The sequence below is a fragment of the Canis lupus genome, chromosome 16, assembly GCF_048164855.1.
Source record: "Canis lupus baileyi chromosome 16, mCanLup2.hap1, whole genome shotgun sequence".
Classification (NCBI taxonomy): Eukaryota; Metazoa; Chordata; class Mammalia; order Carnivora; family Canidae; genus Canis; species Canis lupus.
In genome coordinates this window covers 60,763,260-60,779,063 of record NC_132853.1, presented here as the reverse complement: position 1 = coordinate 60,779,063, position 15,804 = coordinate 60,763,260, and the positions used below count along the sequence as shown (strand labels likewise).

Below are 15,804 nucleotides of genomic sequence, written 5' to 3'. Positions count from 1 at the left end.
GGGCATGAAACTAATGTCTGTAGGTCAAAGAAAATGCATCAACTTCTATAAATGTTTCCTCTGACCACAATTGAATAAAATTAGAATCAGTAACAAAAAGATCCCTAGAATATTCTCAAATGTGTAGACCCCAGATAACAAGGGTAAAGCATCCTCAGGCTGAAGAAAACTACCAAAAGGCCTCAGCCTTTCGAGTTGACTCGCCAGCAGCACCTGCGGGCTCCGCTCCCGGCCGCCCTGGCAGGCCTGGGCCTGGGGCTGCGGCCGGAGGGAAGAAACCCCTCAAATGAACAGAAACGACAAACCCCAGCGACTGAGACCCAGCTAGGCAGGATGATGGAAATAACACACCACAGTGGAAACCGATGAAACAAAACACAGAGAATTAGCGGAGCCAGAAGTGAGTCTTGAGAAAATCCGTACTACATAAACCATAAGCAGATGGAGCTGGAAGGGAAATAAAGACACAAAGTACCCACAGCGGGAACCACAGAGGAGACGCCGGGGATTCTACACGTGTCCAGAGGCTTAGGGAATATTATGGACAATTTCAGGCCAAACAATTGGACAATCTAGATAAAATGACAAAAGTCCACATGAGACATAAAGTGATCAAGAAATCACAACCCGAGCGACCCCATATCCTATGGAAGAAAACAAGTCCGTAGTTCAGACCTTTCCACGAGGAGAAGTCCAGACCCAAGTGGCAAATTCCGCAGGGTATCTGGGAGAAAAAGGTTACCCATTCTATCCAAACTTCCAGAATTCTGGAAGGGAAACCAGTCTCATCAAGTCCAAAAAGGTTCGGATTGGCGTGAAATATCTTGGGGATGCATGCGTCTGCTCGTGCTGCCATCACCCACACTGTGGACGGCGATCTGTTTTCTCGCGGCCAGGAAACCCGCGGTGGGGCTCCTGCCGATGCGGCCCGGGGAGAGGCCCCTCCTGGCTCCCAGCCAGCTGCCTCGGCTGTGGCCTCACGTGCTGTCTCCTCCTCTTGTAGGGCCACCAGTCCTACCAGATGAGGGTACCACCCTTCTGGCCTCATTTAAACTTTATCACCTCCTTACGGGCTCCGTCTGCAAATATGGTCACTTTGGGGACTAGAGCTTCCCACGTGAGTGGGGGGGCCGGAGGGACACGTGCACTCCCGGCAAGGGGGTGATGCACAGCTCTCCTAGCGGCCAGCATTCCTTTGATACCAAAACCCAACATTACAGGAAAGGTAGCAATCTCCCATCGTGGTCACCCACGCAAAAGATCTACACAGAATTTTAGCAGATGCAGAGTCCCGCATTAACACGTCATGACCAAGTGGAGTTTATTGAGGAAGGCAAGGCTGGTTCAACATTCCGGGGGGCTCCGCGGTGGAGCGCCTGCCTTCAGCTCAGGCTGTGACCCGGGGGTCCTGGGATTGAGTCCCCCATCGGGCTCCCCACAGGGAGCCTGCTTCTCCCTCTGCCTGGGTCTCTGCCTCTCTCTCATGAATAAATAAATAAAATCCTTAAAAAAAACATGTGTGCCCAGATCTTATAAAGAACTTTCAAAAATTGAAAAGAAAAAAATAATTAATGTTTTTTTTTTTTTTTTTTTTTAACGATAGTCACACAGAGAGAGAGAGAGAGGCAGAGACACAGGCAGAGGGAGAAGCAGGCTCCATGCACCGGGAGCCCCACGTGGGATTCGATCCCGGGTCTCCAGGATCGCGCCCTGGGCCAAAGGCAGGCGCTAAACCGCTGCGCCACCCAGGGATCCCATAATTAATGTTTAAAAATGGGCAAAAGGAGGGGTTCCTGTTGGCTCAATCGTAAGAGCATGTGACTCTTGATCTCAGGGTTCAAGCCCTATGCTGGGTGTAGAGATTAAAAATAGAATCTTATTTTTTTTAAAGATTTTATTTATTCATGAGAGACACACAGAGAGAGGCAGAGACACAGGCAGAGGGAGGAGCAGGCTCCACGCAGGGAGCCCGATGCGGGACTTGATCCCGGGACTCCAGGATCACGCCCTGGGACAAAGGCAGGCACTGAACCGCTGAGCCACCCAGGGATCCCAGAACATTCTTGTTTTGAAGATTTTATTTATTTATTTATGAGAGACACACAGAGAGAGAGAGAGGCAGAGGGAGAAGCAGGCTCCATGCGGGGAGCCGGATGCGGGACTTGATCCTGGGCCCTCGGATCAGGTCCTGAGCTGAAAGCAGACGCTCAACCATGAAGCCACCCAGCTGCTCCAATTTTAGTTTTGTCCTGATTTAATTTTACTCTTTGAACACACAAGGTATTGAGTAATTCCCAAAGTCAAAACTACTGAAAGGTGGGCCCCCCCAGGTGGCTCCGCAGTCGAGCGTCTACCTTAGGCTCAGGCCATGATCCCAGGGTTCTGGGATCGAGTCCCACGTCAGGCTCCCCGATCAGCAGTCAGCTTCTCCCTCTGCCCCTCCGCTGCTTGTGCTCAGTCGCTTGTGCTCTCTCTTTCTCTCTCTGTCATTTGCTCACTCTAGCTCTCAAATAAATAAAATCTTTTAAAAAAAATAAAATAAAATTGGAGACACAGAGAAACGAGTGAGTGTGCGTACAGTTTGCATGGGTGAGGCTGGCGCCCGGGAGTTGCTAGCCGTGGTAGGTGCGTGTCCGCCCCGCCCGGGCAGGAGGACAGCAAACCCTCCTGACCTTGGGGTTGCGGCCGCAGAACAAGGGAGCCCGAGGGGTGGGCTGGAACCACAACTGCTTGCGTGTTTGCAGAGCCCCCCTCCGGGTCTGCGGGCGCAGGGAGGGGTAGAGTGAGGCTACGCCCCAGCTCAGGGACCCAACCCTCGACCCCCAGCATTGAAATCAGTCGCGACATAGCAGGTCCACGCTTGCAGGTGGCGGCGACTGTCCCCCCGTGAGCCCCGGGGACCGGGGCATGGATGGAGCGGGTCGTGGCGGCCTCTGACACCTGCCGGAGAGGGTAGGGGGTGTGCGGGCGAGCTCGCCGCTCTGGGGGCGGTGGGGGGGGCTGAGCGCCAGGGCCCCTCCCCGGCTGCCACCGGGTGCCCCCCCAGTGCACCTGCCGAGCTGCAGGACCCGGGAAGTGGCCTGCGCGGCTGGAGGCTGGGCCTCAGCAGGGTGGCCCATCCCTTCCTGTCGCCCCCGCAGTGCTGACGACAGGCCAGGGGGGCAGGGGGGACTGCCTGGCACCCTGAGGGCGAAGCGCAGATGGAGCAGAACCCGAGGAAGCAGCCCGGAGGGCAGCCAGGCCGAGGCGGCGCGGGGGAGAGCAGGGCTGCACACCCACTAATGTCCTCTGTGCCGCCGAGCAGCTCAGCGACGCCCAAACACGAGCAATACAAGTAAAACCAGTCAGACGTAACACAAACAAACCGCCGTAAACCAAAGATAAAGAGAAAATCTTGACTCTGAGGACAAAAAAAAAAAAAAATCACCTCCCAGCAGCAATGATGAGGTAAGGGGACAAATGCTGCGTCTACAGCAGCCTCAGGAACCCCAGAGCACGAGATGCTACGAAGTGAATTTTGCAAGCGCTGGGGAAGACTCCTCGGGGAGCTCAGAAGGCACCGTGGGGAGGTCGAGGCCCCACAGGCTAACGCCTCTGCACCCCATGCGGGCCCAAGTTCAGTGTGATTCTAGCCACAGGCCCAGCAGCCTTGCGGCTCAACGCAGGAATCTGAAAAGCTGATTGTAAAGCGTGAGTGGAAACGCGAAGAACCGAACGTGGGTGGAACAGAAGAGCAGAAGTTGGAGGAATCAGGCCTTTGGCTTGGAGACCGACTCAGAAGTTCTGGGCGCTGAACTGGGGAGGTGCTGGGGGCTACGCAGACCGACAGAGCGCACGGAGGGCCGCCCCCACGCACACGCACGGCCGCCGGCATTGCTCAGAACATTCTTTTTTGAAAGATTTTATTTATTTATTCTGAGAGACACAGAGACAGAGAGAGAGAGGCAGAGACACAGGCAGAGGGAGGAGCAGGCCCATGCAGGGAGGGGACCCCAGGATCATGCCCTGGACTGAATGAAGGTGGCGCTAAGCCGCTGAGCCCCCGGGGTGGGTGGGCTGCCCTAGACGTTTCATTTTTGTTGGGTCAATTACCAACAGTGCTGTGATTACAATTTCAGATTTTATATCTTTCTTTTAACATATACAAATGCACTCCTGGGGTACCCAGCCGGCTCAGTTGGCAGAACTGTTGACTCGATCTTTGTGAGTTCGAGCCCCCTGCTGGATGTGGAGCCTACTTAAAAAAAAAAAAAAAAAAAGTGAATGATTTTCGTGTCCTGACCCTGTGGAGCTCACTTATTAATTGTAGATTTGTTTTTTGGTGGGGGGGGGGGGTATTGGGGGATCCTGGCAGAACCACCGCGACTCTTCTGGGTACAGGAGGCAGCAGCGTCCTGCCTCCCTCGGGATCAGAGGCGAAGGCCGTCAGCAGGTTCCTCCCTCTAGCAGAAATGCTACTGTTCTTACCTTTTTCCAACATTCATTTTTTTCTGACAATTTTGAGTAATCTCTAGACAACGAGGGGCTGACCCCGCCCAGCTCCGCCGACCCAGCCAGGCCCCGACGGTCAGTGATTGTTCTCAAAGCGCTGTGCATGTCTGTGCCTTGGGTCGAGTCCTGCTTTAACACTGATTTTGGGGACGAGACTTGGAAAGCGTCTCCACCTGCTGCTCCAGGCGTCCTGCCCAAATATGCAAATGAAGCGGGGATGCACCCGCGGGCTCGGGCCCCGACAGGGCGCACCGGCGGGCGCCAGCCTGTCCGTCGGGGTGACGGGCGGCCCGTCCTCGGGGAGCGGTCGGGGAGACCCGGGGGGGACCGGCCGGGAGTAAGGTCGGCCCCCCCGGGCCCCGGCCGCCGCCGCCGCCTCCCGACTGCGCCTGCGCCTGCGCCAGCCCCCGTGGCGGGGGACGCTCTGCGCGTGCGCGGCGTCGCGAGCCTGCCCCGCGCCCAGCGGGTGGTCCTCGCGCGGCCCCGGAAGTGCGGGGGTGTGGCCTCGCGGACTGCGGCACTTCCGGGCTGCTGGGGGCTCGCTGGGGGCGCCGGTGCGGGGCCGACGCGGGGCGCTCGCAGCCCGTTTGGGAGAGAGGCGGGGACGCGGAGTGGAACTCGGCGCCCGCGGTCGGCGCGTCGCCCTTCCCCGCCCGGGCGAGCCGTGGCGGGGCCCGGCCGACCTCCACCCTCTGACCTCCGACCCCGCGGGGCGGGGCCCCTCCGCGGCCCGGCGCGGTTTCCCGGGGACGCGATTCCCGCCGCACCGCCGGCCGCCCGGACCGCCCTGGCGGAGGCACCTTCCGGCGGCCCCGGCGCGGAGCCCTGGGCCGGGCGGCGGCCCCGGCGTGGCGGCCTGCGGGCCCCGAGGGAGCCCTCCCCCGGCTCCCGGAGGCCCGGCGGCGGTCGCGGAGGAGCCCGAGCCCGGGCGCAGGTGGGCGTCCCGCGGGTCCGGCCGCCTCGGGGCCTCCGGAAGTGCCGACCCCCAGGGCGCCCGCTCAGTGGCCGGGACTGTGCCCCGGGGTGGCCGCGCTCGGGCCGGGCCGCTCGTGGGGACGAGCGTCTGGGCGGCCGTCTCCCGGGCACGGAGGGCAGGCGGTCCCCCTGGCCCCGGGGCCCCGAGCTGCGCGGCGTGGGCTGGGACGGCGGGTTCCCGGGTTCGTTGGGGATGCGGGGGCTCTGCTGGAAGGGGATGGGCCTGGGTTTCCGTCCTGGGCCCGCCCGAGGGGCCTGGGCCCGGCCCGCGCCGCCCGCTGAGCCGCTGCTCCCCCTCCACCCCCCAGGACCGAGGCGATGCCAAAGCTGCAGGGCTTCGAGTTCTGGAGCCGCACCTTGGGGGGCGCTCGCCACGTGGTGGCGCCCATGGTGGACCAGAGTGAGCTGGCTTGGAGGCTGCTGAGCCGCCGGCACGGGGCCCAGCTCTGCTACACCCCCATGCTGCACGCCCAGGTCTTCGTCCGCGATGCCAACTACCGGAAGGAGAACCTGTACTGCGAAGTGTGCCCCGAGGACCGGCCTCTCATTGTGCAGGTGGGGGGCAGTGGCGGCAAACTCCAGGTGGAGCATCTCCCAGAAACTGCTTCCCCTTGGGGGGTGCTGTGGCGCAGCGGGTGCTGCCCCAGCTTTGGAGGGGGGCGCTCTGGGTGCCGCCTGTTGAAGAACGTTTTAGTCTCTAAAGTCAGGGATCCCAGCTTTCCGTTGCCGTGGAGACCAGCGTGAATCTGGCTCACCCTCCGGAGGGCTCGTGTCATCCTGTAACCAAGGATGGCACGATGCCGTCCCGCGTCAGCCCCAGGGACCCCAGCCCTGATGGGTCCCACGTGAACTCGCTGTGGGGCTGGGGGCTGAGGTACCGTTTGTGTCTCCCAGTTCTGTGCCAATGACCCAGAGGTGTTCGTCCAGGCGGCTCTCCTGGCTCAGGATTACTGTGACGCCATCGACCTGAATTTGGGCTGCCCGCAGATGATAGCCAAGCGAGGTGAGCTCAGTTCCTGTCGCTATGTAGAGCACTGCCCGGGGCGGGGGCCAGGCCCTGAATGCACAGGTGCCCCGCTGGAGGCTGGGGTGTGGGTGGGCTTGGCGGAGGGCCCGGTGCTGCTCCTGGTGGCAGCGGGCCGTGCAGGTGGCGTCCCAGTCTTCCTCTGCTCCCCTACCTGGAGGGACAGGGTTCTGCTGGCTCTCAGGCTCCTCGCTGGCCACGGTGCCCGGCAGTCGTCAAGCTCCCTGTGGGTAAACACTCCTGGTGGGAAGAAGGTCTCGTGACCTGTCACGCTGCCAGGTGTGCAGGCGAGAGGTCAGCCCTGGCTCCGGGCCCGGAGGTTTTCTTCAGAGTCCGAGGGATTGCTGGTTGGTCCAAGACTGCCGGGCAGCCATGGTGTGCGGTGCCCTGGAGCTCCTCCCGCAGGTGTGATGCTCAGAAACTGCCCAAGTCCACGATTGGCCCTGCTGCCCCTTGGGACCGGCTTGGCTGGGGGCTCGAGGCCTGTGTGGGTGCAAGAGGAGGAGGGGGGCCAAGGGCCATGCTGGTCTCTTACAGGTCACTATGGTGCCTTCCTGCAGGAGGAGTGGGACCTGCTCCAGAGAATGAGTGAGTCGGCTGTGTGCTGCGGGTGGGGGGGTCAGGCTGGGTCATGGCGAAGGAGCCCCGAGACGGTGGCTGATGAGTCCTGGCCCTGGTGCTCTCACTTGCTGCAGAAGGGGCTGGGAAGTCGGCTGTCCTGCGCCAGCTGCACGTCCTCGAGCCTGACAGGAGGGCTGGCGGCAGGTGTTCTGGCCCCATCCTGCCCCTCCAGCACTCTGGGGGATGGAGGCAGGTGCTCCAGCGGGGCTTGGTTGTGGTTCCTCACGGCCTGAAGCGAACGCCACACTTCTCAGAAGCCCACTCTCCTTTCCTGCAGTTCTGCTGGCTCATGAGAAACTCTCTGTCCCCGTCACATGCAAGATCCGTGTCTTCCCAGAGATTGACAAGACCGTGAAGTATGCCCAGATGCTGGAGAAGGCTGGCTGCCAGGTGAGGGCTGTGGGCTCGCAGGCTGTGTGCTGCTCCCCTGCCTTGTGTTCTCTGGGTACAGAGGGGTCCTCATCCCCAGAATCCTTGGGGCACTGCTGCACTGGGGTGGACTGCAGTCGTGGTGACCACGAGTTGAGGCCCGATGAGGGTGGGTGAGCTGCATGTTCCCAAGGAGGGGCTGGTACTGGTCGGGGGGAGGTGCCAGGCCTCAGCTGCCCTCTCCCCACCTGCCCTCTCCCCACCTGCCCCCAGCCGTGGGGTCAGGTGGGTGCCCGCCCACCCGTCCCTGATGCCTTTGGAGTTCGGGTGCTACCCCGCCTAGGAACACTGGCCCTTGAACAGGGCTGGGCCTGTCCGCTCTGCGTCCTGGGTGGATGCATGGGACATGGGAGCCCCAAGGCTGCTTTGCTCAGGCCATCATGGGTAGCTGACGCCAAAGCAAGAGCATCCCCTGGGGTTGGTTGGGGGTCTGTGGCCACGAGCACGGTAGAGCCAGGCACTGCTGTGTTATAGCTGCTGACTGTGCACGGGCGCACCAAGGAGCAGAAGGGGCCCTTGTCGGGCACTGCGTCCTGGGAGCACATCAAGGCCGTGCGGTGAGTATGGGGGCTGACCCAGGGCAGGGGATGCGGCCCGGCCCCGAGACCAGGGGCCCGCCCTTCAGGTGTCAGGGGAGGGCGGTGCCGTGGGAGAAGAAGCACCTGCCTGTGGAGTTGGGGGCTGGAGTGCTGGCGTGGGGGTGAAGGGACAGGGGCTTTGTCGTCTGAGGGTCTGTCCACCTGCTCCTGACAGGAAGGCAGTAGCCATCCCCGTGTTTGCCAACGGGAACATCCAGTGCCTACGGGATGTGGAGCGTTGCATCCAGGACACAGGGGTTCAGGGGGTCATGAGTGCAGGTGAGGCAGGGCCCCGTCTGCCTGATGGGCCTGAGCCCTCAGACTCACGGCTGTCCCTGGCATGATGTGTGTGTGTGGGGGGGGGTCATCCTTCTGAGACATGTGCGCCCACAGCTTCGAGCCCCAACCTCCATACCCCACAGAGGGCAACCTGCACAACCCTGCCCTGTTTGAGGGCCGCAGCCCTGCCGTGTGGGAGCTGGCCGAGGAGTACCTAGACATCGTGCGGCAGCACCCCTGCCCCCTGTCCTACGTCCGGGCCCACCTCTTCAAGCTGTGGCACCACACGTGAGTTCCTCCCCGAGCCAGACGCTGTTGGGTCTGAGCCTCTCCTGGGTCTCGGGGTTTAGAGGGAGCTCTCTGGAAACACTCAGTGGGAAAGCTTGCTACCAAGTGGGGTCCGGATCAGAAGGACCAAGCCCCCATCCATGTGCAGGGCTAGGGCTTGGTGGTGGGGGGGGTGGGGGGGGTGGGGGGGGCTCTGGGCGACGGAGCCTCTGTCTCAGGCTGCAGGTGCACCAGGAGCTTCGAGAGGAGCTGGCCAAAGTGAAGACCCTGGAGGGTGTCACGGCCGTGAACCAGGAGCTGAAGCTGCGGTGTCAGGCAGGCGACGGGGCTGGTGGGGCTGGCGGGCTGCCGCGGCAGAAGGGGACCAAGCCTCCTGACCCGCAGTGCCCCGGGGTTCTTGCAGGAGGACATTTCCAGGCAGAAGGAGGGAGAGAAGCCCTCCGGCGGCTTGCCTTTCTTCCACTGGATCTGCCAGCCCTACTTCCGGCCAGGGTGAGCTGAATACCAGCCCGTGGGCCGGTGGGGGCACGATGCACGCAGGGGAGGGGCCCGCCAATGCCAGGTTTGCGTCTCACCCCTCTCGAAGGGCTCTAGCTTTGTTATGTTTCCATAAGGTGGCTCGTGAGTGCTTGTGGCCCCGGGTGGGTTTGTCCTGGGGGCAAGAGCCTGACACCCCTGAGCTTCCACCGGGTCCTCTGAGGCCCAGCCACGGCCTGGGCAGCCCGAGCGCCAAGCTGCTGGGGCGCTGTACGCACGCCCTCGCCCTGGGGCCGGGCTGGCGGGTCGTCTCCCGCGGGTGCCCCCAGCTCTGCCCGCTGCCCTGCTCTTTCAGGCCCAGGGAAGGGAGCAAGGAGAACGGGGGAGCCCGCAGCAAGCGGGCCCTGGAGGAGGAGGAGGGCGGCACAGACGTGCTCTCCAAGAACAAGCAGAAGAAGCAGCTGAGGAACCCCCACAAGACCTTCGATCCCTCGCTGAAGCGTAAGCTGCGCCGGGGAGAGCGGTGGGGGGCCCCGAGGCGAGGCTGCTGTGTGAAGGCCCGCAGCCCTGCCTGCCACCTGCTCCCTGGGCGGCTGGGGCTCCCAGCAGGACTAGGACACCGCGGCAGGGTGCAGGCTCACTGCTCAGCCGCCATCTGCCTCTGTTCTGTTCTCAGCAAAATATGCGAAGTGTGATCAGTGCGGAAACCCAAAGGTGAGCATGGCTCTGCTGCCCAGGGCAGAGCCCAGCGGTGGGGGGCGGCGGGCAGGGCGGTCCCCGCTGCCAGGCCAGCACCCCCTGCCTGCTGAGGGCAGGGCCCGAGGGGGGTGGCTGCCTCTCACCTCAGGACAGCCCCTCATAGGGAGAAGGCAGGCCCTGCGCAGGGGTGCAGCCCTCCTATTCGTGGCCAGCCCTGCACTTTGGGGAGCTTGCTCGGTGGGGGGGGGGATCAGCCACAGGCTCACTAGCTTCCCTGTGTCCAGGGTAATAGGTGTGTGTTCAACCTGTGCCGGGGCTGCTGCAAGAAGCGAGCTTTCAGAGAGGCTGCCGACTGCCCAGGTGAGGGGCACCTGCTGCCATCAGGCCCCGGAGGGCAGTGGGACCTTTGGCCTCCTGAGTCCCACCTCTTTCCTCCTCTGCCAGGTCACGGATTGCTTTTTAAAACCAAACTGGAGAAGTCTCTAGCCTGGAAGGGGGCCCAGTCCCGGCTGCAGGAGCCTCAGCCGGCAGGATCTGGGGAGCCGGGTGGCTTTCCTGAGGTTGTGGGCAGTGCCCTGGCCTGAAGGGCAGTTGGCGCCCGGCACACTGCCCCCCAGCCCTGGGACCGCTGCCGAGACCTCAACACATCCCATTTAAGGAAATGCCTTTTCTCAGGGAACCTCCCGCTACTCAACATAGAAGGATGAGCTGGTCTTCCCCTTGGCCTCCGCTGGGAGCCCGGAAATGCTGCACCAGGGAGCAGGCTCCCAGGCTGGACCTGTCCCCTCCTCGCAACGTGTATTCAAAAGTGAACAATAAATCTTTTCAAAGACGTGCGATCTGAGAGCTGGAGACTTTGTGAGGCCCCAGGCCCAGCAAGGCCGTGAGCTGGGAGGGTGGAGCGGCCCGTGGACACGCGGAACCAGCTGCCAGGTGCGATGCTGCCTGCATCAGGGTGGGCAGCCCTGGCCCCCGGCCCAACCCCGCGTCTCAGAGGACCCCGTAGCAAGAACAAACAGCACGAGGGGGGTGTTCTCAGGCTGCCCTTTAATGGGCTGAGACTGAACTTGTCTGCAACCCTGAATGACGCGACAACAGGGAGGCTGGGCCTCGGAGTGGGGGGCACACGGTGGGCCCCACAGCTCTCTCCTCCCAGGAAGGGCCTCGAGCAGCAGCCCCCTTCGCCAGGCCCCCAGCGTGGGGAACAGGGTGGAGGGAGCACAAGAAGCTGGATGTGGAAGCCCGGGGGTGGGGGGGACCTGCACAAGGGCCATACGCACGAGCGATAGGAGCCTGTGGGTGAGTCCGAAGGTGGGGGCGCGGGAGTGTAGACCGCCCTGAAGGCCGACAAGCACCCTCACATGTTGGTGCTCATTCGGGACTGGCTGTTGGCCGGCGTCAGCTCCCCCTGGCTCCCTTCTCGGGGTGGGGACTGTGGCAGAGACACAGCTGCTCAGGCCAGGAGGTGTGCGCGTGCCCACCCCGCTGTTCCCCACACCAGGGCCGCCCCCCTCCCTCACCTTGACGTGAATCTGGTTGCGAAGCACGGCCGCCCGCAGGATCATCGCTTTGGCACGTCTCTGGAACTCCTTCCCCATCAGCAGGGACTTCTCGAAGGTGGTGCTGCGCTGATCCACGTCCCTGGCATACAGGATCTGCGGGGGGAAGGGTGGGGCGGGGCTCAACGGTGCTGAGGGCCTCAGGTCCCCTCCCCGCACCCATGGCCTTGCCCCACCCAGCCACCTTGCTGTGGGAGTCGATGCGCGCGTTGATGAGACCCTCCAGGATGAGCTGCGTCAGCTCGTCCTCCAGTGCGGCCACGGTGGTGTTGAAGGCCGCGGCCATCTTGTGCATGTCCGCAGACACATAGGGGCTGAAATACTGCGGGGCAGGGGGCGCATCAGCCACCTGCAGCTCCCAGACCTGCCCGCGGTGCCCTGCCTCGGCCTCCCTGCCCCACCTCTACCTGGATGAGGGCGCGGTTGCGGATCTGGGTGTACAGGGTCCTGACGTGGGGGGCCAGGTACATGTCCAAGAGCAGGTTGTCCTGCGGAGGAGACCAGGTCAGGCACGGCTGCCCCGCCTGCTGCCTGGCCCCCTGGAGCAAGCGGGCCCTCACCTTCATCTCATCCAGCATCTTCAGACACGACGCGTACTTGGACTCGTAGAATTTGAAGATAATGTCACGAACCTGTGGCTCCAGCTCCAAGAACAACTTGAAGGAGCTGCAGGTGCAGACCCCTCAGAGCTGGCCCCATACCTGCCCACCTGCACAGCTGCCCTGAAGGCCAAGGGCGGGGAACTGGAGCCCCACAGGCCCCAAGAGCACCAGTCCTCTGGCTTCTGGCCGGCACAGGACCAGAGAAAGGACCCCCCACCCCGCTGGGAGGGGCGGGCTGCAGGGCTCGCACCCCACTCTCCACCCACCTGCTGGAGATGACATTGCGCTGCAGCTCCTGCCGGTCAAAGGTGGCCAAGGCACATAGGCCTCCGTAGACGGCCACGTTGCTGGGGGAAAGCAGCTGAAGGGCAAGAAGGGATTTAGGTCTGGATACATAGGGTCACTGCCGGTCGAGACAGAAGTGGAAGAGAAAGCCCAGACACAGGCTGGGTGACCCCCCGCCCCACCCACCACCCACTAGAAGAGTAACCAGGACTCCATCAGGGGTTCCCCTCAACACAGTCCCACCCACGAGCCGCCCTCCTGCTTTGCAAGGCCCCAGAGACTCCCTGCCCCTCACCTCGGGGAAATCACAGTGATCGAACGAAGCCAGCAGGAAGCACTTGGCAGCCTGCTTGTACTTGCGCGCAGCCAGCTCGGCCAGACCTGGGGGTAGAACGGAGCCCAGGGGAAGCTGCTGGAGCCGCATGGGGCCACGACACGTGCCCTAGCCTCTCCCACCGCAGCTGCTCCTACGTGGCAGGGGCAGAATCTGGCCATGGAGACGTGGCGGCACCCACGAGCACTCACTGGGCGCTCTCCCCGTTCTCCTGGCATCAAGGGCCCAGAAGCCATGCACAGCCGCGGCCACTCTTGCCAACGACCCCCAGGCCCACCTGCCCCAGGCCCACCTGCCCCGGGCTGTGCAGGGCACCGGCTGTTAGCCACCCCTCCAGCCCTGGCCACAGGTGGACTCCCCACACAGGACAGAGGCCAGACAGGCACCCCTGGGGCCACGGAACGGACGCAGGGCTAGGAGATTTCCTCGGCACTGATGGGGCCCACGACCTCGCCTGCAGTCAGCTGTGGCGCCCTCCTGCCCCAGGGCTCTCACCGGCAGCACACTTGAGCTTGGTGAGGATCGCCTGGGTCTGGCTGTCCCGCTCCCCACGCTGCTGCAGGGGAAGGTGGGATACATGAGCCTACGGCCTCCAGGCCCTCATCCTTTCCCGGGCCCTGCTCTGGACTGAGAGGGGGCCTGAGATGGGCGAGGGCAGACGGGACAGACCCCAGCAGGGCCGCAGTGGTCCTGGGACAGGGAGGACAGGAGGCCGGCATTACCTCGGCAATCTCCGGGGTGGACTCGGCCTTGCTGACGTAACTCAGCACGTGAGACCAGTTCTGCAAGTAGACGCTGACCTGGTGGGTGGGCGGGAGGACTCAGCCTGGGGCGCCCCCTCCTGGCTGCCGGGCAGTGCTGCCCTGCGGCCCCTCCCCCGCCCAGGCAACCGTGGCAGGGCCCACCTTGATGACGTTGAGGCACATGTTGATGACGTGCTTAGCGCTGGTGCAGTAGTCCCGGGCCCGGGAGTAACACTTGAGGGCATTACTCAGGTCCCCACAGTCCAGATAGTGGTCACCCAGGTCGTCGTGGCCACGCCTACGGGCCCAGACGTGAGCGGACCGGACCTGGGCCAAGAGCCATGCAGCCCTGCAGCCCCCCAGCCCTGGGGCAACACCTGATGTTCCCCTTCCTGCCAGCCCCACCCCCCAGTCCCAGGACAGCACCCCCAGCCCCAGGCAGCACCTGATGCTCCCCTTCCTGCCAGCCCCGCCCCCCAGGACCCCAGCCCCCATGCAGCACCTGATGTAAACCCTTCCTGCCGGCCCTACCCCCCACCCCACTCCCAGCCCCAGGGCAGCACCTGATGCTTTCCTTGATGGAGTTGCCCTTGTAATTCTTCAGATCTGTGTCCAGCTTCTCCAACTTCAGCAGGGCCTTCTTCCGTGTCGCCTCGACCCAGGCCGTGTCCAGGGGCGGCGGCTCCACGCCACTCTCTGGGATGGTGTCAGGCGCGTTTTGCAGCTCCCTGAGGAGGTTCCTGGACGTCAGGACTCCATGTGCCGGTGGTGTGTGTGTGTGTGGGGGGTGTCTCCCAGGGGACCTGGCTCCTGCTAAGCGACCACCCAGCAAGACAAGAACATGGGGGACCCACAGCCTGGGGGGACACCCTGCAGGAAAGGGCCATGCGTGCAGCTAGGCCCAGAGGAAAGAAGCAAGCGGCCGTCTCCATGAGCTCTGCTGGACGTCAGAGTCGGTGTCGTGTGCACACAAGAAGCCACCAGGGCGGTGCACAGCCAGCCACACAGCAGGGAGAGTGAACCTAGCCCGTTTTGCTGTTCACTGTTCTTGCTGGGTGTTTACCCAGACAGGCCAGGTCACGTGGAGGCAGCGATGCTGTTGAGCGACCGCACGGGGTGCTGTCGGGGGGCACAGGAAGGGCCCTGCTGGGGCTGGACTGCAGGGGTACCACAGCACGCCCAGCCCCCAGGCTCACCTGGTGGCCTCCGAGAGCTTGCGGTGGATCTCTTCGTACATGTCCACGTTGAAGGTCCTCTGCACAAAGGAGAGGGCCATCTTCAGGGCCTCCACCCGCAGCGGGGGGCAGTGGTCGGCAATGAACTGCAGGCGCTCGATGCGCATGAGCCCGCTGTAGCTGGCTGCGTACTGCTCCAGGTCCTGGGGAGGGGACAGGAAGGGACGGAGACTGTGAGGCAGGACCCCACATCCCAACCCCGGCCAAATGGGCCAGGTCGGGAGCGGTGCCCCAAGGCTGACCCTGCAGCGTCCAGGAGACCCGAAGCCGGTGACCGGAACGGCTGGCCAGCAAAGGCCGCTCAGCGGGGCCAGCGCTGGGTGCTGGGGGCTGAGCTCTGACCCGGGCTCAGGAGGCTGGCCCGCCCCCCCCCCCCCCCCCCCCCCCCCGCCCTGCGCTCAGCTGGGAGAGCCGCTGGGGCCTGGCAGGTGGGAGGGGGTGGGAGGGGGTGGGCGCGGCCGGGCCCCACCCCAGCGGCCCGCGGGCTCCTCACCAGCGTGGGGTTCTCCACCACGTAGTTGACATCGGGGGCGTTCTGCGGGTCCTCCTGGGGGTCCACATCGATCTGCATGGGCTCCACGGCCCCCTGCAACACAGGAGGGCACCTGGGCGCTGGAACCGCAGCGCCGGGAAGGGCCACACGCCCCCTGCGCCCAGGGCTGGCTGTGCCCGCGGCCGCTCGACCGGCGGATCCCGTCCCGGCCCCCCCCGCCCCGCTCCTGCCCCCCGCGGGTCCCGGAGCGGAGCGGGCGGCGGGGAGGCCCCCGCCCTGGAAGGCGCCTCGCGGAGCAGCGTACGGGCCGGAGGAGCCCCGACCTGCTGCCCGGAGGCGGGCGGCCCCGCTCGGTCCCGGGCGAGGAGGCGGCGCTGGCGGCCGGCCGGGCCCTCACGCCGCCCCGACCCTGCCCCGCCCCCGCCGCGGAGCTGGCGCCGCTGAAGCCGGAAGGCGCGTCAGCACCGGGCCGGGCCTGCGGGCCCACGGCGGGGACCCTGCGCGAGGCCGCCGGGTCCGCGGCTCGTTACCTGCAAGTTAAACACCTGAACCGGCAGCGGCATCTTCGCCCACCCCGCCGCGGCGCGCCGACCGCTTCCGGGGCAGCGCCGACCGCTTCCGGGGCAGCGCTTCCGGGGCGCGGAGGGCGGGGCGACTCTTAAAGGGGCCGCGGCGCAGCCTGGGCCGGGCGG

At 64.1% G+C, this 15,804-nt stretch overlaps 2 protein-coding genes and 1 long non-coding RNA gene across 10 annotated transcripts; 1 reads left to right on the top strand and 2 right to left on the bottom strand.

Moving 5' to 3' along the window:
- Positions 1 to 3,885: 3,885 nt before the first annotated feature.
- On the bottom strand, positions 3,886 to 4,849 carry LOC140607344 (uncharacterized). The gene is made up of 2 exons (XR_012009416.1): positions 4,468 to 4,849; positions 3,886 to 4,237 (listed from the first exon to the last, which is right to left on the bottom strand). It is a non-coding gene; the product is annotated as an uncharacterized lncRNA (long non-coding RNA).
- Positions 4,850 to 5,270: 421 nt separating this feature from the next.
- On the top strand, positions 5,271 to 11,035 carry DUS1L (dihydrouridine synthase 1 like). Of its 7 annotated transcripts, none has more exons than XM_072782064.1 (15): positions 5,271 to 5,425; positions 5,775 to 6,021; positions 6,361 to 6,469; positions 6,770 to 6,895; positions 7,028 to 7,078; positions 7,389 to 7,501; positions 8,015 to 8,097; positions 8,294 to 8,397; positions 8,541 to 8,685; positions 8,904 to 9,000; positions 9,089 to 9,177; positions 9,518 to 9,663; positions 9,839 to 9,876; positions 10,154 to 10,221; positions 10,537 to 11,035. In XM_072782064.1, exons 2-15 carry the CDS (start codon positions 5,785 to 5,787, stop codon positions 10,703 to 10,705), a joined length of 1,575 nt encoding a protein of 524 aa, XP_072638165.1. In that variant the 5' UTR covers positions 5,271 to 5,425; positions 5,775 to 5,784; the 3' UTR covers positions 10,706 to 11,035. The 7 variants fall into 7 exon arrangements, with proteins under 7 accessions (XP_072638165.1, XP_072638172.1, XP_072638170.1 ...); XM_072782071.1 differs by having other exon boundaries at positions 10,306 to 10,698; XM_072782069.1 differs by having other exon boundaries at positions 10,146 to 10,221; positions 10,537 to 10,698.
- GPS1 (G protein pathway suppressor 1) lies at positions 10,892 to 15,789 on the bottom strand. Of its 2 annotated transcripts, none has more exons than XM_072782072.1 (14): positions 15,643 to 15,789; positions 15,113 to 15,205; positions 14,581 to 14,762; positions 13,948 to 14,112; positions 13,547 to 13,682; positions 13,364 to 13,441; positions 13,137 to 13,194; positions 12,603 to 12,688; positions 12,289 to 12,383; positions 11,981 to 12,086; positions 11,828 to 11,908; positions 11,605 to 11,742; positions 11,382 to 11,516; positions 10,892 to 11,293 (listed from the first exon to the last, which is right to left on the bottom strand). In XM_072782072.1, exons 1-14 carry the CDS (start codon positions 15,673 to 15,675, stop codon positions 11,219 to 11,221), a joined length of 1,461 nt encoding a protein of 486 aa, XP_072638173.1. In that variant the 5' UTR covers positions 15,676 to 15,789; the 3' UTR covers positions 10,892 to 11,218. The 2 variants fall into 2 exon arrangements, with proteins under 2 accessions (XP_072638173.1, XP_072638174.1); XM_072782073.1 differs by having other exon boundaries at positions 13,137 to 13,197; positions 15,643 to 15,775.
- Between the last annotated feature and the right edge of the window lie 15 nt (positions 15,790 to 15,804).